The 24,591-nt window shown below is 43.8% G+C and overlaps 1 protein-coding gene across 5 annotated transcripts in view; it reads right to left on the bottom strand.

The window, feature by feature from the left end:
- The window catches only part of bcl9 (BCL9 transcription coactivator), a 101,113-nt gene that overhangs the window by 21,849 nt on the left and 54,673 nt on the right, over window positions 1–24,591 (bottom strand). The window contains exons 1-3 of one of the 5 annotated variants that reach the window (XM_048978687.1): window positions 18,129–19,242; window positions 15,885–16,097; window positions 3,054–3,134 (exon numbers count right to left, since the gene is read on the bottom strand). Coding sequence is in view for 2 of the 5 variants with exons in the window: in XM_048978686.1 (XP_048834643.1) it covers window positions 15,885–16,097; window positions 19,323–19,324 (215 nt within the window). In the remaining 3 variants the exon portion in view is untranslated. The other 4 variants (XM_048978689.1, XM_048978688.1, XM_048978686.1 and 1 more) reach the window with 4 other exon arrangements.

The raw sequence follows: 24,591 nt of genomic DNA, 5'->3' as shown, positions 1-24,591 counted from the left end.
GTTCATACAGTATATACCAAGCACTCTGGGGACACCATGTTGGAGAGAACTCTTGATAAAATAAACTGAAATAACCATCTCCCCACTGCCCTGTCTATCTATTGTCTAACTCTTTGACAGAGGGATACCAAATATACCATTTGCTTTGGGCTGTTAGGTCACTGTGTGTGTGGTGCAGTGAGGAAGAACACTTGTCTCCTCAAGATCGCGTCGGCGTTCACGTCGAAAGCTTGGGATTCATGGTCCTACCCAATGGCCGCCAACACGCCCCAGCGAGCCGGCTGATAGGCCTGGCTTTGCTCACGGCCTGGAGAAGTGAATGATGCGCAGGCTGCATCGGTGCCGGCCCACCGCCCCATTCGACTGAGCACGCCGGAGACGGATGGGCCCTGATTAATTGCTGTAGATGCAGCATAAACAAAGCCATAAATTAAAGTCATTCAAGCCCAATTAACAGGTTAGCGGGAGACGGGGTCAGCGGCGGTGCTACACTACACCCGCTATCAGGCGGCGTTGGCGATAAACAGCCCCCCCCCGCTCCTGATTATACTATAGGTACACACACACACACACACTCACACAGCATGGCTCTACACACACACCCCAGCACCCCCCCCCCCCACACTGCCCGCCAGACCTCCCGTTCACGGCGGATACGGAGAAATAAAAAGACCCGTCAATCTTCTGGCCTATTATGCAAATCCCATTTTAAAGCAGAGCAACAACTGATCGGGAAGAAACTCTTCCTCTATTTCTCTATCTCTCCCTCCCTCCCTCCCCCCCTCGCTGAGCCCCTCTCCCCCCCCCCCCCCCCCCCCCCAACCTAACCTCCTCTCTGCATGACTGCCTGCAAGGACAAAGCCTCTCAGCCTGCACACGCATGCAAATATGCAGCAAATCGGCACGGCGGATCGCGGAAGCTATCTGGAAGCTGCAGGCTGGCCGGACGAGGACAGGACGACCGTGTGTGGAGACCACAAAACGGGCACGAGTCCAACCCCATCCAATCGGGCGTGAAGATCACATCCTGGGTGCTAAAGGGCAGCCCAAGAAACCTTTTACATACCTAGTCCAACTGACGTGGGACAGAATCATTTGGAAAAAAAAAAAAAAAGAAGACAGACGGTGGCCTTGCACTATTGGACTGCCACCCATGCATCCCATCCTACCTTGAGTCTTGGAGAAAAGACCCAACTATGATGAGTATCAGGGACAGGCCTGGTCATACATAGATCAGGCAGGACCTTTTACTGGTCTTATCCAGTTAGCTAAAAAAAAACAAACATCTGCAAGGAAGATTCAACAAAAGGTGTCAGTTTTGATGAGATACTGGATCCCTTAACATGCGCTCAACGTGCAGCTCATGAGTCGCATTTCTCATTAAGTGTCTTCACGCCACTGCAACACGCAGAATGCCCTCTGCGATGAGCTGCCCCCTTATTAGCAACACCACTCCCTTCGAACCACAATAATGAGTCTGCCGGCTTAATATTATCTCCCTAATAACCCACAAGGCCCAAACTCTGTCCGTATTTTCACTCCCCCAAGCTAGTACAGGCAATGGTTAAACGTTTTTTAAGGACGTTAATAGGAACCATGCAGCAGCACTTTGCAGGTAATTGGCAGTTAGCTAAACAGTCAAAATTAAAAGAAGGCATTTCTTCCTGATTATAAAACTGAGCTCTCTTTCCTGAGACAGTGCCCCCCACCCCCTAACCCACACACACACAATGGCACAGGGCAGTCAGCCTTTCCCAGAGATCTTTGCAAACCCACTGCCCTCCCCCGGCAACCCCCCAGAACCTAAAACTCCACTTTCCAGCCAGGCCTGCATTAGCAGACTGACAGTCTGACCCAGTAGGGGATGACGCAAGTCGGACTCGGATAACCCCACCCCTCAATACAAAGCCTACAGTTTTTTTTCTTGGCCAAACCTTGGACACCTCAGCTTAACTAAACTATCAGCTGCAATTTTTTTTTGGGAGGGGGTTCATAAGCAGAAATACCTGCCACACCAGCTCTCCGCCACACATGCCTCCTGAAGCACATCACTCAATACCTCCCCCATTAGATCATCTCAGCTCCCCCCGGAAAACCTCTCTGACCGGCAGTTAAATATAGAGCTCAGCATGCGACCTTACGGACGTTTACACTTCTACGGCAAACATACTTTCGAGTGAGCTCCTTTTCCTCTTGAATTCCAGCCATTTCAAATATTTACTGTGAACTTTTCAACCGCTCCGCATTCTCAAAAACATCCCCGCTGTTTACATCTCCCTCCGGCAGCAAGACGGCTTTCGGTAGCTCGTCACCGGGCCCCCGGGGGTTCCGGGGACCCAGCGCGTGCGGATGTGCCGTTAAACGCTCGTTCTCCACCAGCTATCCCTTCCACTAACCGTGAACGCTGTAGAAACACCAGCAAATGAAAGGAAAATGAGGAAAGCTGCACCGTGAATTGTGACACCGCATGGACGTACACATGCTACTGCTACTGAGAAAGTAATGCTAACAAGAGTGGGAGAAATCATTTGGTCGGAAACAAGTCTAACAATTATGACTAAGAGGGAGACGTAACAAACCAGCATGTGAAAGGGAGTGTCCTTTGGAGAGCTACGAAGCTCGGCCATTTGTTTCGTGGCTTTTTCAAAATTTACCTCTAGGGATTGATTGATTATCCAACCATTCGTGCATCCTTTACTTTTAACACTTTCTTAATCTCACAGCATTGGACCTTCTCCACATAAGGTGTGGTGTTCAGGCCAACTCACATACCTGATCGGTACCCTATTGCTGCTTTACACGGCTGTAGCTATCGCCTGATCTATCATCTGTGTACAAGAACTTAGGTGTAATACGGGGTCTCCAATTAGGCCTTACAAAGCAAACATAGTTTCAAAACTCTGATTTTTAAAAACCAGTCTTAATTTAAAAAAATAATAATTACCTCCCACTACTGTGGTCCATCCCCACAAGAAGTTTTTTTAACAACTGGAGCTCATTTTTAAGCAAGCAGCACACCCCACCCTACTGAAGACTTCGATTGCAGGACTCACCATGTCCCTCTGTGTCACGATATAGCAGTGGCCATCTCTGTTTCTGCACAGCAACAGGACACGAGTGTGAAATCCCCAAACCTGCCCAAGACAAGAGAGAGCGTCACTCAGTGGACCTGGACATGTTGTTCAATATACCGGCCGATCTGTCCTAATCACCAGGCCTATGTGGGATGAGGGAGCTGTGGATAGTAAGGAGATAGGATGGTTCCTCTGATAACTTTACGAGTGTTCGGGAAAAACAACAACCACAATACGAAAATCAATCACGTAAAACTTATGGGACGTCATTTGTAGCATGGGTACCACATGGTGACAGTCTATGTTTTTAAAAAAGTGTAAAAGAAGGGTTGCATACACTCCTTTTGAAGATTTTCAAGGGAACGTCCCCCAAATATGAGGAACATGATATTCCCCACCATCACCACACAATTTCGCACAGAGCCAAAATAAATCACATTACATGCATCCCGGTGCGAGACCTGACTCCCCCATTTTAGGAGAAAATGTCATCCTCATGAATCATTCAAGGGATTTTTTTTCCCCCACTGGAACTTCATCATTAGAATTCTTTTTTTTGTAGCAGATCACCTGACCCAACGTGTTCCCGATTACCTTCAACAAACCAGTGCCAGGGAGGAAGAAAATTCTGGGATTTTAAGAATTACATCAACGCGTTCCTCATACTCCTAGTAGTCCTGTTTACCCAAGATTCCTTAGTGCCAAGACAAGTAAGAGGGGTCTACGTGATCACAAAACTCCCAGCGTGAAACTTTGAAATCCGCTCCGTGAAAAACCTGAAAAGGGTCTATCAAGCATGGACATAAACTAGCGAATCCGGTGCAGATTACTACAAGAGTGACGACGAAGGGAGCAAAATTCAGGCGAGTTTTCCCTTTATCAAAAAGGAAAATCTGACTGCTTTCTAAATGTACAAAGAAATTCGTTAAATTTATCCATTATGATCCACAATTGCGTTCTGCTGTGTCACAGACAAGTTCCAGAGAAACACACCACTGCTCAATCAGGTGACTAAATGCAGCGTTACACCCGGGCTCAAACGGAAAAAGATCCGCCACAGAGGACCAGGGCAAACAGGCCAAACCCGTCTCTGAAGCATCACCGGGTCATTTTCAGCCTCTCGAACCGGACCAGACATAGCCAGTATCACGGGAGAGGTTTCCTTAATACATTTTTGTCAGCGGTTTAGGGAATTGGCTACCAACAGGTGGACTGCAATCCACATACAGAAAGTGCGATTACCACCCCCCGGACGGCATTTTTCTTCAGACAGCGGACCAGCAGGGGGACCTTGGTTTTCTGCTGCCGATAAAATTCAGACCTCGGAAGAAAAAAAAATAGCTGGAGACTAAGGGTTTACAGAAAGTCCACTTTGCAGTTTGGAACCGCAATCAAAGCCCTTCTTGAGCCAGACGCTCAGCACAGGTAAAGCCCCGGTTTGCGTAGCAGCACCAGAAGGCACCGTGACAAGGTGATGACATCACCGGCAAAGAGATCCAGCTCCACAGTGTCAAGCAAAGCAGGACACACAGCGGCTGCACTTCTTCTACGTCAGGACAGAGAAGCTGGGGCGGGTGGAGTGGGGAGCCACCAGGACGGCCATCTTTAAGGAGCCTGCAGTTCCGGCTTGGATCTTCTCATTACCGAGGGAACATATAATCCAGGCTGGAGATTATAGCCAGGAGACTCGCCTTTCATGTCCAGTGCCCACGTGTGTGTGGGTGCCGCTTTTCAACACGCTCATTACACCGAGGGGCGGAGCTGGCCGCAAGGGCTGGGAGAGGGCAGGCTTGTTCACTGAAGAAACTTGCTTCAGGGAAGGGGTCCGTACGTCCCTCAGGTCACCTCAGTTACTGGGGGGGATTCTTCTATTATCGACAACAGTATTTCCCAACCCGGACCTCAGGGACCCACAGACGGTCTCGTGTTTTTTCTTCCTCAACTCCTAGTAAAAATGTGTTTTGTCTGGCAGGGAGCAAAAACACGAGACACACAGTGTCTGTGGGTCACACTGATCTAGGAGAGCAGCCCTCATTCTGTGCCTTTCAAAAGCGCCGTACAGGACACCCCTTAGACACCCTCAACCACATCAATCACATTCTGGAAAAAACCCAGTAAACCTACTGTTTGTACTTCCACCTATCACTCACCCCCCCCCCCCCCCTTGCTCAGCCTGGACTTCTGTGTTCTTCAGGCAGCACGCTCTCACGTCACGAAAATAAACATCAAAGCTGAAAAGCTTTCAGACCCGTTCTGCAACGCACTTGTGAAATGATCGCACCCCCCTCCCCCTTGAATTTTAAGTGATCATTTTGTGGCTTTTACATATTTTCAATGTGAGAGGCACACCAAAATGACGACGTGGACCCCAAGCAGAGGCTAACCAGAATGACCCATCCCAGGGTCAAAGGTCACAGCCTGCCTCCGTAATCATTGCAGTCGGCTTGTGACAAGACTAGTTTGAAACGCCCCCTATCTTCCCATGTTTTCCTTATCACTGATGACCTGAAATAGATGCATGTGCCCCCCGCTGCAGTCAAAGGGGACTGCAGAAGAATCCCCCTACACACACCAGTCATTCAAAGCTTGACTGAAGTGTTATTTAATGTTTCGATTAAAAGTATGTTTTATTGCCCCCTCCCCCAAGAAACCAACACCCTTGAACTTGAGCCCGGGGAGTCTTACCAAAGCTGAAATGCTACTTCCTGTTTTTGTCCAATCACAGTCGCGGAACTTGACAGGAAAAGTTAAAGCCTGAGCAGAAACGGTAATAATGTCCACCTCTGCTTTCCCCTGTCACGTTAATGACACCTTGGAAGAGCAACAGTTTTTAATCCATGTCTGAAGAATAGAGCCTGCACAATGAATCACTTATCTACCTAGATCAGCACAGGAAATGCAGGTCAAAAGAAAGAGAACCTAACCCGAGGCAGCCAGCAACAGAGTTCGAGATGTTGCGAGTTTATGACTTACTCTTAGAAGAACGGCAAAAAAGTTGATAGTCAGTAGGGAAAGTCTCGGAACTTAGGGCGAGTATGTCCAGGCTGGTTTCACCTACAGCACCTTAACGCAAGTCTAGCATTTCAGTTGAGTTAAAAGGCCTCAGGAGGACAAAAATTACAGGGGGGCACTTTCCTCATTCCGATTCTGCTCAGTGGTGTAGAGCATGCTGCATACTAGGCCTGCATAATTCTGAGTATAATTTCAACCACTATTTTTTCCACTGAGAACAGAGACAATGCTTTTCTCTCACAATTCTCTCACAAGCAATGTATCATTATTATTATTATTAGCAGCAGCAGCATTCCATGACTATATCAAGACAGAACTAACAATACGATTGTTACGGAAATGACGACAACTTTGCAGAACAGAAAGGGCACAATTTCCAGCTGCAGGAAATGCTAAACATGAAGCATTAAACCTTGTCTGCTCTTAATTATATCACCTTCAGGTATTTTTCTGTTGTGTTCCCCTAAGGAACTGGAACTCTTGCACGACACTCACACTATATGCCTTTCTTCTCATCATCAAATCTGGGGGGGAAAAATCCAAAACTTTACTGTTCAAACTGGGGTTGGAAAAATTTGTTTCCTGTTCCTCACTGCCACCGGAAAGGCCTCCGAGTCTGAATCATTTTGCTCATGTTTTTTAAGCTTTTACTTTCACCTTGTTGGACACATTATATTAGTTTTCAAATCTGTCCCCTCTTCCAGTGCACAGCTCATCTCACGGCGTAATGCAGTCCTGTCATTTATCGAAGCAGCTTAGGGAATAAAGGAAGCACTTGGTTTGATGCAACAAATCTCCTTGCAAAAGCGAACACAACAGAGTAAGAGTAAGAATGAGATTACATAGGGGCATGGATGTTTAAAGACAATTAATCATGCAGTCCGACTGTATACTCTAACTAATGGATTCTTCACCCACCTATAGCTGCTAAAGCGTTCCATCCTGACATTAATGAACTAGAGAGAGGCTCACCGGTCAGAACGAAAGCCAAAAACTTCCCTTTTCGCATAGACCGTACCACCGAATGGCTGCAATCAACCATAGAACTCACAGAAAAGTCCCCTCTTAATACAAAACGCTTGCGTGGTGCTGACACATATTGGTCATCACAAGGCAGACTGGTCAACGCAGGTTAAAACTAGCTGAACACTCTCCTTCAAGATCTTCCCCTACTCATCAGAAAATAATGAAAACAGGATGCAGGACCAAGACAGTCCCAAGTACAAATAAACCCACTTGCATGGGGGGGGCGGGGAAGAAAAAAAAAAAAAAAAAAAACAGAAGTGTCACTCTTATCAAGATGTTAGATCCAAGCAGTGCCGGACAAACGTCATCGAGAAGAAAGGAGATCCTCGTCGGTGTTGCACAATAGATACGGCTAGATTAGCGTTGGCGGGGACCGGCACAGGGATGGAGGCCAACGCGGCAGCATGTGCCACGGCAGATTCCTCCGGGATGAAAGCACACACCGGTTCTGTTATGCCGCGGCCGGAGAATCGCTTGCAGAAATCTACACCCGGACTGAATGAGTGAGCAATGACCAGCCTCCACTCCACTGCTCTAATCGGAATGGACGAGCACAATGGTGACTCCACTCTCAGCTCTCTTCCTGCTCTCCGATAACACTGCCACTGCACTTCTCCAGCATCCCTCTTAACCACTGGCCTTGCACTGGAATCGCTTGAACGGCTTTCTCTATGCCCCAACCCACCAAAACGTTTTTCAAGGAAGCTACAAGTGCGTCAACGTCAACAGTTGTTTAAGGTTCTTTGTTACATTAAAATCTGGGGGAGGTGTGTGGCGCACTGAGTTAGGACACTGTGGCTGTGATCAGAAGATCACTGGTTCAAATCCCAGAATTAGTAGAGTAATGTTGCTGTTGGGCCCTTGAGAAATTACAAACCCCAAATTACACTGGCACTGTGTGACCCTACTGTCTCGCAAAATGCACGTCACTTTGAATAAAAGCATCTGCTGAATAAAATGTAAAAATATTTCGTTTTGAAACCTCTCAAAATGACACAAAAATGTGCAAAATATCAGCTTTTTTGTTCAATTCCAGGTCACAATTTTTAACATGCGAATTTGACAAAACAGACCGAGCAGTAGACAAACAGTGACAATGACTTGATATGTTTTTGTAAATAATTCAAAAAGAAGCCATGAGCTACAAGGTCTTTAAAGGGATTAACAACATGCTGCATTTAAGGAGCATTCAGACATGTTCTCAGATAACACATTTCAGACCAAACAGACATTTATACGGGAGACACCAGGTATGATGTAAGGGCTTCAGAAAATTGTCCAGATGTGCATGAAAGGAACAGATGTTTTTCTTTGCCATAGAAACTTGCCTCTCCCCACCCATTTATTTGGCTTACAGATCAACTCTGAACTACTCTTAGACAATTTAAATGACTTAATTCAAAATAATATATTTTGAATATTCTATTAAAATTACATATAATGGAATGGAACTGCCCACATGAAAATTCTTGCAAGAATGACAGTAGAAACAGATTTGGGACCACTGGGTTGAGCTTTAGCTCTCTGATGCGGGCGGCAAAAGCATTCATCTTTAATGCCATTCAAACTTCAGGAAGTGACCATTTGAAAGCATCTCCCTGAAATCCTTCCGAAGGCATGTTCATCCATGATTATCGCAGCGTCAATGGGAGCTTTTTTCCCCTCATAAAATGGTCCAAACCCAATTGCCAGGCTACCTCTTATGCACTCATCAGCAAACTTGCACACCCGTGTATTTCGTAAGAACATGGGTCAGCAAAAGCACCTCTGCCTTGTCAAATCGAAACAGCTAGTCTATTGGTCAAGAAACTTACTTTTAATTCTAGATACCCATAATCCAAAGCACAAAAAAACTAATAATTACAAGAATGAATAAAGCTGTATGAGTTTAACTATGACATGATTTACTAAAGGTCACCATCCACTGGGCCCAAACAGGCTTGGCCATTAGTTTATCTATCCCTTGAGCTCAATGTTACAAAAAAAACCGCTGGGGGCTTTGACATCTCTCTTGAGAGAAAATGTTCTTGTTTGTTCCTTTTTTTAAACCACTAAAAATTACACATTCGGCAAGATCTTTCAATGCAATTACTCAAATATACATCTGGGTATTCAACAGAATACTTAATTACCAAATGAATCGACATTTCCAGACATTTCAATGAGCTGCACCAAACTGACAAATGGCATGACGATTATATTTTTATTTTTTTAAATCACTCAACCTTATTCACTCATTACACAAAGGAAACCTTTTTTAACAGCTTAAAACTATCTTTATTCTTACATTACTACAAGTTAAACTTCATGTGGCTTATTCTGTACCACCTCAATGGTGGATGGAACACTGCAGTACTCCATTAAAAGTCAAAATGACTTGCTAATCCTGCCACATTTTTTTAATCCAAACATTTCACTATAGGCTATGTGTATAAATTATGTAAGTTGTGTTATAGACTGCTTCATAAACACACGAAATAGCAATAGTCTGTGTCTGTTTCACCCCAATACGAAAAGAACCTTGCGTAGTGTTTGTTTTGTTTTTAAACAAAAAAACATCTAGGAAAAAAAAAATCCAGAAGCTTTATAGATCCAAACCATTGCTTTCATTTTCCCCGAACCATTAACAAGTAATGATATTTGACAGATGTAATGGAGGCCCCGATAAATGAAAGCTCGACTCGTTCCTCTTTGAAATAATCGCGCCGATAGCAGAAGCGAGGCTTTTGTCTTCCATAAAAGCAAGCATTGCTCGATCCGTCTCCTACCACTTCATATTAGAAATATCACGGAACTAGCGAAATCCCTAGAGCGCCTGCATAACAGGCCTTGTGAAAATCCAGAAGGCGGTTATCAATGGTGGCGTCACAGCCAAACACACCGGCATCACAAGGCGGAGAGGATGGGAGCTGTCAGGTGAGTGAATGACTCCATTTCATGTTCATCTTCTCATTGGACTGCAAGTGGCAGGCTGACGTGACACCCCGAGGGGGCAAAAGGGGGGGAGGGGGGGCGACTGAAGTTCAGTATGAGGGACCAGGCCTCACCTGAGGAAGATGAGGTGGGAAGGCATAGGGGATGAAGGGTTTGCTGCATCATCGTCATCATCACGCAAATCACCATCCGGGATAAACATAATATGAAAGACGCCATACTGCATTGTGCTCCAGTTTGGCCCCTTGTTTACAAAACACTGCAAACCTGTTTATATACAGTGACTATTTACTCTTGCAGAAGCTGCCTAACATCTCCAGGTTAGGACGTTTGAATGTTGTCGCTGTGTCCATGTGGAATTTGCATTTTCTCCCCGTGTTGCATGAGTTTCGTCCTGTAGTCCGAAAGATGTGCATGGATTCTCTAAATTGCAATGCATGTACCATGCGATAAACCGGCATCCCATCCAGAGTGTGCCCCACGCCTCAAACCCTATGCTGCGTAGAAGAGGCTAAACCCTCCAACCCTGACCAGAAGACCAGAAGATGGACAGATTTTCAGTCAATCAGCAAAGGCTGAATTATAGTGACTGTGTATACAGGGCTAGAGAGGAATGTTACAAAACAAAAACTAACACTGTCATACGCGTATCAGTTATGGATGTTACTCTAATCGCCAATATTTGAGACGTTTCCCCTGGCTTTTCAAAAACAACATAATCCTTCCCTTTATCAATTATCAATAATTAGTTATGTTTACGCTTCTCGTGGCGAGTTTGTCAGGGGTGTACGCCGCTAGCGCCGCCCCAGAGGACACAAGGCCAGGCTGCGCCACGCTTGTGTTCAGGCAGCTGGCATTGGAGCATCTGAAGCCCAGCGGGGCGGTCACTATGGCAACGGCAGAATCCGCCAGGGTTCTTTATGCAGAAGAGTCCGGTGCGTAACCAGGTCTCACAACCCCCGCGTTTAACGCTCTCGTAACACGCTGAAACGTTTAAATCTGCTGCAGAATAACATCATCGCCCCCCCCCGCTGCCTGACACGCACTGAGATCTGAAATCACAGAGCACGTTCTCAGATCGGTGCCCAGAAGCAACAATTTGCCCACCCCTGCAGACAGGAAAGCACCTGGGGCCTTCGCATCGCCGCTCAACCTCAAATGCTCCCCACGCGAAAACTGGAACTTAAACTGGAAAAAGAGCCATCCCCCGTGCCTGGATAAGATCGAAGCGGCAGGACACTTAAAATTCCGACAGACGGACAGCACTTTAAAAAAAAAAAAAAAAACCTGAGCGGTTAACGGTCTGGCAGAGCATCGGGGGGCTTCCTGGCACGGCGGCACACGCATGGAGCCCAGCCTCGGCGCTGAGCTGGGTGAAGAGGCCCTGGCACGGCCACAAGCTGAATCACCTGTTTTCGGTGGCAAAACTAAAGCACACATACATGTAGGAAAATAGCTTGAGTTCAGTGTACTCCTAGGTAGCTGGAGAGTACCAACACCCCTGTATGCAACTACGGAGGTACAGACATACTCTGGAGTAAATCAGTAGGATCGCAGGTACACAATCGAACAACATGAGCACACTGACATGCAGACTGCTTTGGTTCTCATTCTTGGGCACTGACAAAACGTTTATATACATTTATACATATTTATGGCAAAATAGGATGAGACAGGAGAGAAAGTTTCCCAGAACACAGCACTTAAATTTCACACGTGGTTTTAAAACAGGGGTGGAACAATTTTAACCAAAAACGGCCATCGGGTGCGCAGTTTGTCACTGCAACTCCCCAATTAGATTACTAATTAGAGGACTGATTGGCTGAGATGATAAGATTAGGCCCCCCTGTTCAAGAACCCCCCTGTGAAGTTCTGGAACCATCCTCCTGCTTCACGGCGGAAAGACACACAAACCTTTTGAACAACTGTAGTCACACAGACATGGAAACAGTGCCAAACACCACAAAATAATACATTAACACACAGATCTGGTCAGGGTTAAAACACATGAACTGCAGTCTAGTACCAATTACTACTGAAGACACCAAGACTGGGTCTCCTTCGGAGATTCAACAGCTGATATGAAAAGAAAGGTCATTAAAATCTTATTCCCCGTCACATGGCAGCCTGACACCTGAAATGAATGTTTGGTGCCAGGAAGCTCATAAACCCCTTCAGCTCTCAAGGATCCTCCCTCCCTGGGATGTTTTCTCTGTGCCGCTGGAAACTCAGGTTCACACATTATTAACCCAGGAGCCAAAATGTTTTCACGTTGCAAATTCAAACTTCTCACAGGACATTCAAAAGGAAAAATATTCCATGGCCAAAAAGAGAGGAAGCATTGCATCGTGGGTTTATTTCTCTGGCATCCATTACTGAATGGAAATACAAGCCAAGACAAGGATCCCGCATCTTCCGCATCTGAAGTTGCTAGAACAACTCTTGACCTACTTAACTAACTACTCTGACTAGGTCAACACAGATACACACCGTAGACGTGCCCAATGTTACAGCAGGTCAGGACACACATCCAATCTGGAACAGTCAAGCACATTCAAACTTAAGAGTCTCCAATTTCGTTGTGTTGCATATCTTAACAGCTAGGCATTAAATTTTGACAAAGAAAAAACTATTAAGAGAAAAACCATTCTGAATATGTGCAAGAAAATATTCAGATGTTAATATTTAATGAAGCGGGTCGTTTTCCATTCTCGACACCATTCTGGATCAGATTATTCTTGAAACTTAACTGTGAACCAGGCTGGTAAATCTGCAGCATTGCATGGGACTTGCACTACAGTTAGCCTTAGAATTCAAGTAGTCATTCGGAATAAATAAAAGGTACAAAAAAAAAAACAAAAAACACACATATATAGCACACATGAATTTTACAGAAAATACAGGATATACATTGAGGGTCAGTGTCAATCTCTTCTCTCTATAGGGGGGTAGATGAGAATGAAAAGGCCACTTAATTAATACTCTAATGTTTTCATTCTAAAACCACAATTTAAAGATAAATGGGATTTCCACACACCACACAAGATGGGAAGGTAAGGCCCTAGCTTCAGCCTTCTTGTTGCAGAGCAGGACACGGAAGCCCAGCTGAAGAACCTCCTTTAGAAGACCTCAACAACCAGGCAGGGAAATTATTTTTGCTACAAAGTCAGCCCTGAGTCTGAGACCAGAAAAGATCACAAAACATCTTTCAATTACAACTGGAATCATTCAAATTCATTTTCGCACACAAATGGGGGGTGGCTGTTCGTATAAATGGGAATCCATCACTGATTGAATTACAGCACAGAGATTTTTCCAAACAGCACTAACCACACTTCTTGATATGAAACATGCAATTACGGAAGGTACCAACCCTCATCCAGACAAAGTTGTCCACAAAAACTCAACCAAAATGACTGTTCAATTCCCCAATTTCTTATTTTAAAAAAAAAGAAGGAAAAAACATAATAAAAGTTTCCGGTTATGCGACCAGCTTCGATTTAATCATTTTCGGTCATCTGGGGAATTCACATCTTTCTGCTGATTACCAGCAGCTGGACAGCAGCCAAAACAACCCACATTCCAATAATGAAGAAGTTATTTTTTCTTAAACTTAAACTGAATTCCCGCCAACCGATCTGGCTTCCTTTTTCCAAGCGATAGCTAACAGTTCCTTAGAAACAAGTGTATACAAGCATCACACTGCTGAAAACTGTGTGGACCCCCCCGAACATTTAACCCTACAACAGCCTGTCGCACCTTAACCTGACTGTTAACCCAAAACCCAACATCCCCCAAAAGCAACTCGGATTTAGAGGCCGACGGACAAGTCACTCCTGTGAACATCTTAGAATCCAGGAAGGTCTCCTAATCTCTGTCTTCATAAGCTGTCCTCAGACATGGGTGTCAATAAGGATTACCCATAAATACAGAAAATGACAGCAAGGTTTTAGCCTTATTTACCTGGTAACATCCGGGTTAGAGCTCACTCCTGTGTCCCATCAATAATCCGTATATTACCGTTTTCCTATAATGGTGCCTCATCTTTAAGAAAAACAGTCGACAAATTTACACCCCACCAACAAAATCCAGGAACCAAAGGTCTGCGAAACAATTAAAATACCTGCACGCAGATACCCCCCCCCTACCACCACCAAGTTCTTTACAAACTTAATCAGGATAATCCTTGTTAAACAAAACTGAACATATTCTTGTCTGTTGTGTATACACCTCGCAATACAATAAAAAAAAATGACTTTCTAGCAATCGCACATATCAAGACCAAGGCTTCATATTAAAGTGTGAGACATCCCCATTTTTAAATGCTACATGTTTATGTGTTAAGCCATCGCAGCATAAGAATCAAGCTGTGTGACACTATAATGGATTTTCACGTTAGCGTGGATCTCTGCCCCATCATGCCACCATTTCAGGATTTCATAGCATCACAAAATAGTCTTTCCAAGACTTCGTTGCAGAAAAATGTGAATCGACAAGAGTTTCTCCCCATTAAAAAGACCAAATTATAGCTACGACTAAACTACCCCCCTAGGAGAACAATTAACACCTCTTTCACACACTTCACGGACGCCTTTAAAACATACACTGTGTGTTTACCAAAACATTTCCGATGTCAATTTTCAATACAGAAAACCACTTAAAATACACTGAAATATGAAGTATACTTTAAGCTTTTAACTTTGACAAGATATCTTAAAGCGGCACACAGCATTATTGTTGTTTTGTAACAGTCACGAGGAAACTTAAGACACTCAAAGAAAAATGAAATAGAAAAAAAAAAAACTATGAATTCAAGAGCACAGCGGCTACAAGTATTTTCTGACGACATTTGTGGCCTAACAAAAGGATTCAAACACCAAGATGCAGCAGCGACCAGTTTCTCACCCCACCTAGCACGTTGGGACTTGTCCTAACCATAATACAACCACTTCTGAAAGACTCCAACCAGAAAGCTTTGAACATGAACACAGGGCCGGGGAAAAAAAATCTATATATTATATAATTTTATCCAAGGTGTTTGAACAAATTACGCTTGCTTCAGGGCTTCAAAAGCAATTTTAATCCGCAACGATGCCAAGGGCAACCTTTATAAAGAGAGACAAGCAGTTGTGAGATCGGCAGAGAGACGAGACGGCCGCAGATGCAAATTGTGTTGCCGTCAGTTCAGAGTAATGTGGCGGAGTAGCCATCAGTTTTCTAGGTGTCAGATTGGGTTAGCGCTGAACCCACAGACTAACCCCAATTAAATAAAAACTCCAAGCGTAATAGGCCCGGCACGTCCATTCACGTCTTTACGCTTCTGTGCAGAAGCGAAGAATGCACGCACTTCACCGGAACTGGGAAGGTGTGCTCATTTGGGGGAACTGAACTTGAATGTAGGTAAAAATCACCCACAGGACAACAAACAACACATCAACATAAAAACATATAGTTGTCGCAAGTCCTTTTCTAGAATGTCTATTTTTTTCCAAATGAACTACCTGGACTTGCAGTGGATGATCAATGCCTGCCTAAGCTACAGAAAGGTTTTTTAATAGAGAAATTTTACGTTAAGGCTAGCCGAGACAGCTGAAATCTCTTTTAATGGCTGAGAGAACAGACCATCTCCCAGGATGCGATCCCATAACCTTTTGTTCTACGCAACCAGCTCCCGCAGACCAGCACTGGGTTGCCCTAACCCACCCTATTGAAAGTTACTAACGGCAGCAGCTGCTCAGGCTGAATGTATGAGCCACACATCCTTTCATGCATATCTCGGAATTTCGGCTAACACAAAGACATTAAGCGCTTCGTATGTTTGTGTGCCTGGACAGTTACCTTGAAGGGCCCCCAGGTCTCATAGACCTGTGCTGCTCCTCATGCAGAGAACCTGCCCACGAGGCCCTTGGGTTTTGACCTCTGACCCCGTCCCCTGCAGACAAAAATGGGATTCCTGCGTGTTCCGGGCTGATCCTTGGGCTCTTGCAACCGGTGAAGCCCCAAAAACCGTGACTCTTCCTCACGATCAGTTCACACTGTCCATTCACAAACCTGGAGAGACGGAAACAGAAGATAAAAAAAAAAAACCTGGGGATTAGAGACAAAAAAAAACATCCCACTATAATCAACACAGACGATAGCCGAACGTCTCAAAAAACCACAATGAGACACAGCTTATTTCAGAATGAATGACCGCGTTCAACTCTCCCAAGCCCAGAGTGACTTACAATTCATCTACCAACGAGAGCCAGTCTCATCACAAAATGCCAGAAGATTGTTAATCCTTCACTAAATTCATTCCTAAACCCACTGCCAATTTCCAGAAAGCAAAGCTGCCAGTACGGGCATATTTAGTAGCAATTTAAAGTTTGCATAACATGCTACATTCCAACACCCTGGGAACAAACAGTGTTCAATGTATGTGACGGCACCAACGATCAACAGGTTAAGCAACACGGTACACAGAAATCTGGACACAACCATGAAGGCATTTCAGCAAGTCAGGATAACTCCAGATCCAAAAGTCCCATTGCGAATTGCAGAATCCCAGAAGCATTGATTGCCAGTGTTATTTCTAAAATGTGGAACCTTATCCCAACATGTTCCAGAGTTCCAGGGTAACATCTCTCCTTCGCAAAATCTCATGCAATTCACCTTGGTTTTTTAACCAAATGAGAATTCAGCTCTTATTTGTGCACAGCTGAGAAGAAGCCACAACAACAGACTAGGAGACTGATAACTGCCTCACTGATACACCTAAGGTGTTCAATGCGTGCATCTCTCCGTCGTGCCATTGCAACCCTTTCTGAAATGCCAGTCCCTCTTAGATGGTCCATGCAAACATGTTCAGGACACTGAAGCCAAATTTATCCATAGGCACCTCAAGACAAAACAACAACGCAAAGGCCACTTTCATTTCTCAACTCAAGCAGGAACCTTCGGTCTCCTGAGAATAGATCAGAAAAAGAGAATCAGGATTTCTTTTCAGGGAAGTACAGTTTTAAGATTTTTTTAAACAGACTCCTTTGCCAGGGATGACAGACGTCTAATTGCAGCCCACGCCGCCCCACACAAAATGGCTCACACACCTCGGCCGTTTAGCGCTTAACTCGATGCAGAGCCAAAAAAAAAAGCTATTCAACGTGCATAACCGGTGAGCTCGCTTTCATTTCATCAAGCTGCATATTGATCACCTCACTTCCATATACTGAAATTAAAGTATAATTTAAAATATTCCTTTTTCGGGGGGGGGGGGGTCCATGGAGCGTAAATGATCCCAAGATCCAGAGCGGTTGTTTTTTATTTTATGTATCAAACGCTATTAAATCCCGCAAAAATCTTTGTTTCTTTCTACAGGATTATAAAACATGGCATACGATGCCATCTATTTCGTTTCACGCCACGGCTGCCATTGTAATATTGTACATGTACTTTAGCGACGTTAAGTGAGCGACAAATTAAAAAATTAGATACAGGAAAAGAGATAAAGTTAGTGAAACCTACAACGTCAACACCACCACCACCACCCCCCAAAAAAGGGTTTCAGTTTCAGCTGCAATCAGTGCGATGCATTGATTTCACCCACGTGTACAAACATTGCTCAATATTCACTGAAAGGTACAAGGAAGGGGGGGTCAGAAACAACTGACCAAGCTTCAATCCTAACTGTGATCAACGTCTCCCCCTTCAAAGAAAATATATATAAATAAATACAAACAGCGCCTTGGGAGCCGAAGTTAACACCGCTTTCCCGTATGTTTCCCCCGGAGTACAAATACGGGTAGGAAATGAGGAGGAGGGGGGTAGCGACCTCTCAGCCTGACCGTTGTATTTTAAGGCAGATCGGTTTCAGAAAACTGCAAACAGATCATCCCTCGAAAGTGATTGGGAAATAAAACGAAATCAATCCCCCTTATTGGATTGGAACGCATATATTTTTAAAGTCTTACGGTCTAATTGATGGGAATAAATGGCTGACTTCCCAGCCAGCAAGGCCAAGCGTGTTTACTGCCGGGCGGCAGGCGTGAGGAAAATCACAAAGTGGGTGCGCTCATGGGGAAGCGATCGCCAAGCCCAACTTACCCATTCAATGCCTCTAATAAACACACATAAAGCTCCGCTTCCCCCCGAGATCCTCCATTCCGCGGGGATCCTCACGCAAATCTCATCTTTTCCCTTTTTCGGAAACTTATTCCACAAAGCGAAAGCTTTCGCAAAAGCTTACGATCTTCGACGAGAAGAAATCATTTTTTCTCTCTCTTTCTCTCTCCCCCAGAAGTTAGCAGGCGCAGACACTTCTTCATTTAACATCCACCATGAAATAATATGATAAGTATTATTATTTATAAATCTCGGCGCCTGACTGGGGATACGCATGAAAAAAAAACACATTTAAGGTCTCTCCAAGACGTTTCAATCTACTGCAACTTTTTTTCTTCTTCTTCTCGGAGAAGTTGTTCCTGTTTCGCCAAAGCTTGGGGGAGGGGAGATCTTCAGCAAAGCTCAGCCAGCGCAGACAAAGGTTCCTCAAAAGAGAAGGGGCACCAAAAGCGGTGCCGATCCGAGCAGGACGCCAAACTATACCCTTTATTCAGTTTTGACGTCGATTTAGCAGGGTTTTTTATTATTTTTTTGGCGTTTACGCGTGTGGACGTGACGGTGGCTGAAGGCGCCACAGAGATCACCCCCTTTAAGCGTCAAAACGCACTTTCTCTCACAAGTCTGCTAAAAACTTCACAGATTTGCGATTATCGTGCGTATTAAATAAAGTCTTCCCCTTTTTTGCTGCTCGATTGTAGCGACTGAAGCTCGTCCAGGGCGATGTGTTTGTGCTACATTGATTTAGCAAAAGCGTCGCATTCTTTTGTTTGAAAAAATATATAATTCAGAATTCTTTTCACGCCAGTAACAAAATTTTAAATAATGTAACCTAAGCAGCGCATCTTTATTTTCAGTAAATCCAGGAGCTCTTCTCCTCGCCGATGCCATCTCCAACGGCTTTGTTGCAGCACGTAAACATTATGAGGTAGCTAGCTATATTCCACGGGAATCTTCGTGCTCCTATATTGTTTTCAAATAATAATTTTTAAAAAGGAACGCTTAAGTGCATTTTCATGCTTTCTGTCTCTACATTGGGCTTGCTGGAACTGCAGATACTTTACTGTTGGGAGAAAGGAGGGGGTGGCTGAAAAGGAATCGCGAGCGGCTACACGGGGAGGGAGCTGTAACACTGCACGCCGGAGGTGAGCGCCACTATTACCTCTTTAACATACTTACATCAAAAATTCCTTTCGTCGGACACTAAAACGAGGGAAGAAGTCCCGCGATAATAATTCAGGCAGAAAGGAAAGGTTTTTTTGTAGGTAACTGGGCGAAACGAGCCGGATCCCCCACCTTACGATTTCAGCAGAGTTTTGCTGGAGAATACCTACCACCTATGTGTCTTTCGTCCACCCCCGCCCCGTCCCGCTAGTTGGTATAGCCCGAATTCTAAGTAGCAATTCTAGGTCAGGTCTGTGTGCCATTGAATATATTAAAGGCTGGAATCAATGCAAGAGAAAGCATACTGTAGCTAAGTCTAGCATGCTGACAAAAGACCGCGCTCTATTTTAAAATTTAATACTCAGAATTTATAATAAATTACTCATATACATACATCATTGGAGAAAAAATGTCATTGTCATAGATGAAGTCGAAAATAATTTGTACAACAAATTGATATGTGCACCAAAGGTATAAAGGTATTGCATTAAAATTAATTGTGTTGATCTGAACAGTTCCTATTTGTGTGTGTTTAAGTTAAAGCAAGCCAGTAACCAATGTCCCAGTGGACTTCCATGGCAATTAATTAACATCCATATTTTGTAACCCGTGAGTCCAAAATGAGCAGTGAAGTTACTAAACAATCCAAAAAGAGAGCTGGAGATGATCTAGGAGGAGATGTCTAGCCTTGGTGCTGGAAGAAGTATAGACCTGCTGGTTTGCCAACTCCCACAGCTAGGAAGACAAGTTAAAAATGTTCTAGTTAAGGTTTTAATTAATTAAGCGGCTAAGTGAGTTATGCTCCACAGTGGAAGCCGCCTGTCCCTGTTGGAGCAGGATGGGCCAGCCCTGGTTTGAGAACCTTGAGAATTGCCCCAGGTCTTGGCAGTTTGTCCCATGTCCACTAATTATCCAAAGAACAAAGCAATGTCGTGACTGGAGAGCTAGGAGTGATCTATAGGTATAGAGGTGTTATCTGCTGCAGAAGTTGTATGCAGAAAAATAATACAAGTCTGGCTCAACAGATATAAAATATTTTGATTTATAAAGTGCTAATTTGCCAGCTGGTTCTTCTTTTTTATTTTTTTCACACTACGAAATGCCAGCTGACAAGACGTCCCACTGTTTCAGAGGTCGGATAAGGATTCCATACACATGCAGGGAAGCTTACATGTGAATCACATGTTTAAAGTTGCTGGAGCAGGCAGGCCACTCCTCACGGTCTACACCTTCAGACCACCCCTCTCTGGATGCTGCACTGAAACCGCAACAGAGACGCTTCCTATCAGCAGCTGCATTCTCCTTCATCTCCTTCTCTTATTGGTTCACAGCATTTCCTCTTCGTCTCAAGCACTACCTTAGCCGACCGCATTCACCATAGTTGGGTCCTTTCCCACTTTTGAGTAGATTAAAAAGCATTATCTTCATTGCACTACAGTACAATGAGATTACGTAAATATATTTGTTAATGTTGTGATGGTAGTAGCTAAGAAGTTAACTAAGAAAATAAAGAAGATATAGTACCGTTCAGGCAGAGCAAAGCTGCTGTATCTATGCATGTCGTCGTCTTTCTGCATCTAGGATGCCTGACCGCGCACGTATTTAATTTTTGTTGTGTTTAATTTACATGATACTGTTTTAGGAATGCCTTTATGAAATGACGAGGAGGGGAATTCTCCGTGATCTCATGTTAAGGTAACTTGGCATTCAAAGTAGTTTTTTTTGTTGTTATTTTTAAACACCTGCTAGATTCAAATTTTCTCTGACCTTGGAGGGGGGCCTCTGAATAGTATTCATTGGGTATTTTTCAGGCCGCACTTACATACATTTTTACTCCCATGTTAGATGCACATTCAGTAAGACATTATCATTAACAAGAACCAAACAAGGTCACGTTGCCCTTCATACTCCACATACGTTAAGCATGGCAGATCCTAGAAAATTCTACCATGTATAAAACGGAGCATCTACCTGCTTTTAAAATGCATGCTATAGTACTCTCCTGAATGGGAATTAAAAATTCATATGAAGAAGAGGACACTATTATGGTCTTATATGAGCTGCAAATTATTTCAAGTCGTTGTAACAACATGTTACAGGGACATAATCAAGCCAAAGCAAGACGTGGTTGAGTCCCTTCAAACAGCTGATGCTGTGTTTTTTTATAGAATTCGTCTTCATGAAATGTATAAGGATCAGCACATTGACTAGGAATGGTATGGGTATGGCTCTCATCACTGTGGTGAAAATATATATGTTAGTGTGTACACTCCTGTAGGTTTAGGTATTCCATCAGTGGTACATTGAGAAGAAGGTAAGGTGTGGTCAGCAAGCTTCAGGAAATTGGTTTGTTTGATTCTTAACCTGTTACCATGTGAATTATGTATCACTCGCGATTATGAAAGGGATGAAAATGGAACTGAGAGCACAGTTTCAATCTGTAGAAGCATCTTTGTGCAAAGACTCCTTCCATCAGACATACCAAGACGAGCACGTTAGCGCACCGGGGGGATTTAAAACATGTGCGTCATCTAGCACACCGGGGGTGGAATATTGAATTATTAAAATGTCCAGGTATAACTGTTTATGAATAGATGAAAAACAAATAGGAATATGAGAACATTTTTCTTCGTCGAGCAGACGGGCGCTGTTGCGGGGGGCGGGGGGGGGGGGGTAGTAGTAGGGTATTTCTATCTGCCGTTTGCTTGGCTGCATACTAAACGTACGGGAGAAAGCTCAAGGGATTAATGCATTTGTTTGTATCTAATCCTTCGGCTGAACCCACACAACCACAATATACCCAAAAGAGTTCGACAGAACTGGAAAAAACACAAGAGAATCACAAGGAAAAAAAACACCACAATCATTCACAATACAATAAACAGTTATTTTTATGGTAGTGGTTGTTTTACCATGTTATTCAGTCATGCTGTGTGTGTGTTTCATTTTTATAAAGAAAGAGGAACATATGTTTTCCTACAAACGGTAAATAAACACAATTCCTTACTGTTAAAAACAACATTACAGTGCTCTGCTGCCTGTGAGACCCTGATTTCAGATCTGTATCTTTAAATAATGTATCTCCTATGCAACATAAGTCGGCATACATATCAGTTTTTGCATACATTGCCATTTGACTTTGTGTGGAAAACTGAAAATACAGTTTCCTACTGTATTTATGTGTCTAGCATTTCACATTTTAATAAACAATAGTGTGTCAGTGCACTCTAAACCATTGCCTGGAGTCTGGTTTCCTGAAATGAAAAAATGAATTTCACCCACTTTTAAGGTAAAATAAATATCAAATAATTGTATTTGGGTAAATTAGGGTGAAGTGTGCAATTATAAATCATATTAATTAAACATTTGGTCAGGCACCTACATGTATAAACAGTTAGAATCACATTTTGGGCTAAATGTTCTAGAAGCAGAATCTGGCAGGAGCAGAATCCAGGAACAGAGTGTGTAAGAACAACGCTGCTACACGCAATTATAGCGTGTAGCTTCACTTTCATCATACAAGGTAATCAGTGCATTTAATACGTTTTACTAAGCACTGAATTTATTTGCTACTGGTTTTGAAACAAAACAATAAGTTGAATAAGTAGCATGTTTTTTTCTCCTTTTTCTTATTTTTTTAATGACCCGTTAACATCAAAACCAGAGCGTGATCTCTTGCCTTCACTAGAAAAAGGCTCGAAATTGAGGCGGTTTCCATTAAATTGGGAAATACGTCGGTTGATACAAAATTTGTTTCCTGATTCTTGAGTGTGTTTTACTGACATTTAATGTGCACTTTTAACACATTTAGAGAAGGTCCTACCACAAAAAAATATAATAAAACCAAACACTGTAGGTCTCTTAGCAGTTTAACACTCAAACCACCGATGCCATTCACCATAATGGGGCAGCAAGTGAAACCAGCATCAAAGCAGTCAGAAACAGTCATTTAACCACATCTGTGCAATCAAAATGATGCTGGTCTGCTGTTTGTGACCAGTTATGTCCTGAGAACCTTCAAACAAGCAAGAAATTCAGTGAAGATGTGGAGATTGTGGTTTTATTAGTACTGGCCACCCTGCGAGGAAAATAAAGTGGAATATCCCAAACAGAACCAGCTCTTCACCACAATAGCTTCTCGCCACAATATTACAATATTCCTGGCCTTGTGATGGGTGGCATCACGTACGTGCCTAACCTTCCATCTTACAACTCCGGAATGCTAGGTGTCCTTGCTTAAGAAATTCACACAAACATACCAGTATCCTCGCCATCAAATCTTGAATTGCTTTCAACAAAAGCACTCAGGCTATATCACATCAGTGAGGATGTTTCCTGACCGTGAACCGAAGTGCAAGGCTCCCTGGAGATTGTCCTGTACAGTAAACCCCCCACTGTGGGAGTATTTTACAAATATGTGTGTGTACCCCATAGCTGCTGCCACATTCGTTGCACGAATGCTGTGTCATAAGAGTGGTTTGCTCCTCCTTTCTTCCTCTACCATCCTTCATCAGGAAACAGTCAGCTCTTTGTCTTCTACCGTATGTCCTGCCTCAACTGGCCCAACCTGGAAATGAATCCTAAGGGATGTCTTTCTCTCCCGTTCTCTCTCTTTCTCTCTCTCTCTCTCATTCTCTTGCCTACAAGACTGTTCCTGCTGACCCAGCCAATAACAATTGTTCTTATAATGTTTCTAGAACACTGGAAGTGTGTTACTGTGTTTTCTACACAATGTTACGGCACTCAGAGTGTTTTGTTATGCGTCTCTCAGTCCCAGAGACGCCGGCGGTGTCATCGAACTGTCACACGAGCCACGCTGCACAGTGGAAAGAGGGAAATATTGAGGCACTGGGCTATAACTCTCAGTTTCCGCCGTAAATGGTGAGCTGTGCATAATGGTGGAGAAAGGTCATCAGGCCGGTGTACGTTGCAAGTCAGCACTATCCGAGATCTGTCCAAATGATGTTTTCTCCAAATCTAGCAAAATGAGATGTATTCTAGTTAGCAGACTTAACAAGTTGCATTCATATATCTAGGTATATGTAAGAGACGGCACAGATCTACCTTCTATAATTTCAATAAGATGCATGGGTGGAATCTATGTTTTTATCCATCCATTTTCCAAACCGCTTATCCTACTGGGTCGTGGGGGGTCCAGGGCCTATCCCGGAAGCAATGGGCACAAGGCAGGGAACGGACCATCGAAGGGCACACTCACACACCATTCACGCACACATGCACACCTACAGCCAATTTAGCAACTCCAATTAGCCTCAGCATGTTT

Source organism: Brienomyrus brachyistius, chromosome 16 (genome assembly GCF_023856365.1).
Source record: "Brienomyrus brachyistius isolate T26 chromosome 16, BBRACH_0.4, whole genome shotgun sequence".
Taxonomy (NCBI): domain Eukaryota; kingdom Metazoa; phylum Chordata; class Actinopteri; order Osteoglossiformes; family Mormyridae; genus Brienomyrus; species Brienomyrus brachyistius.
This window is presented reverse-complemented; position numbering and strand designations above follow the sequence as displayed.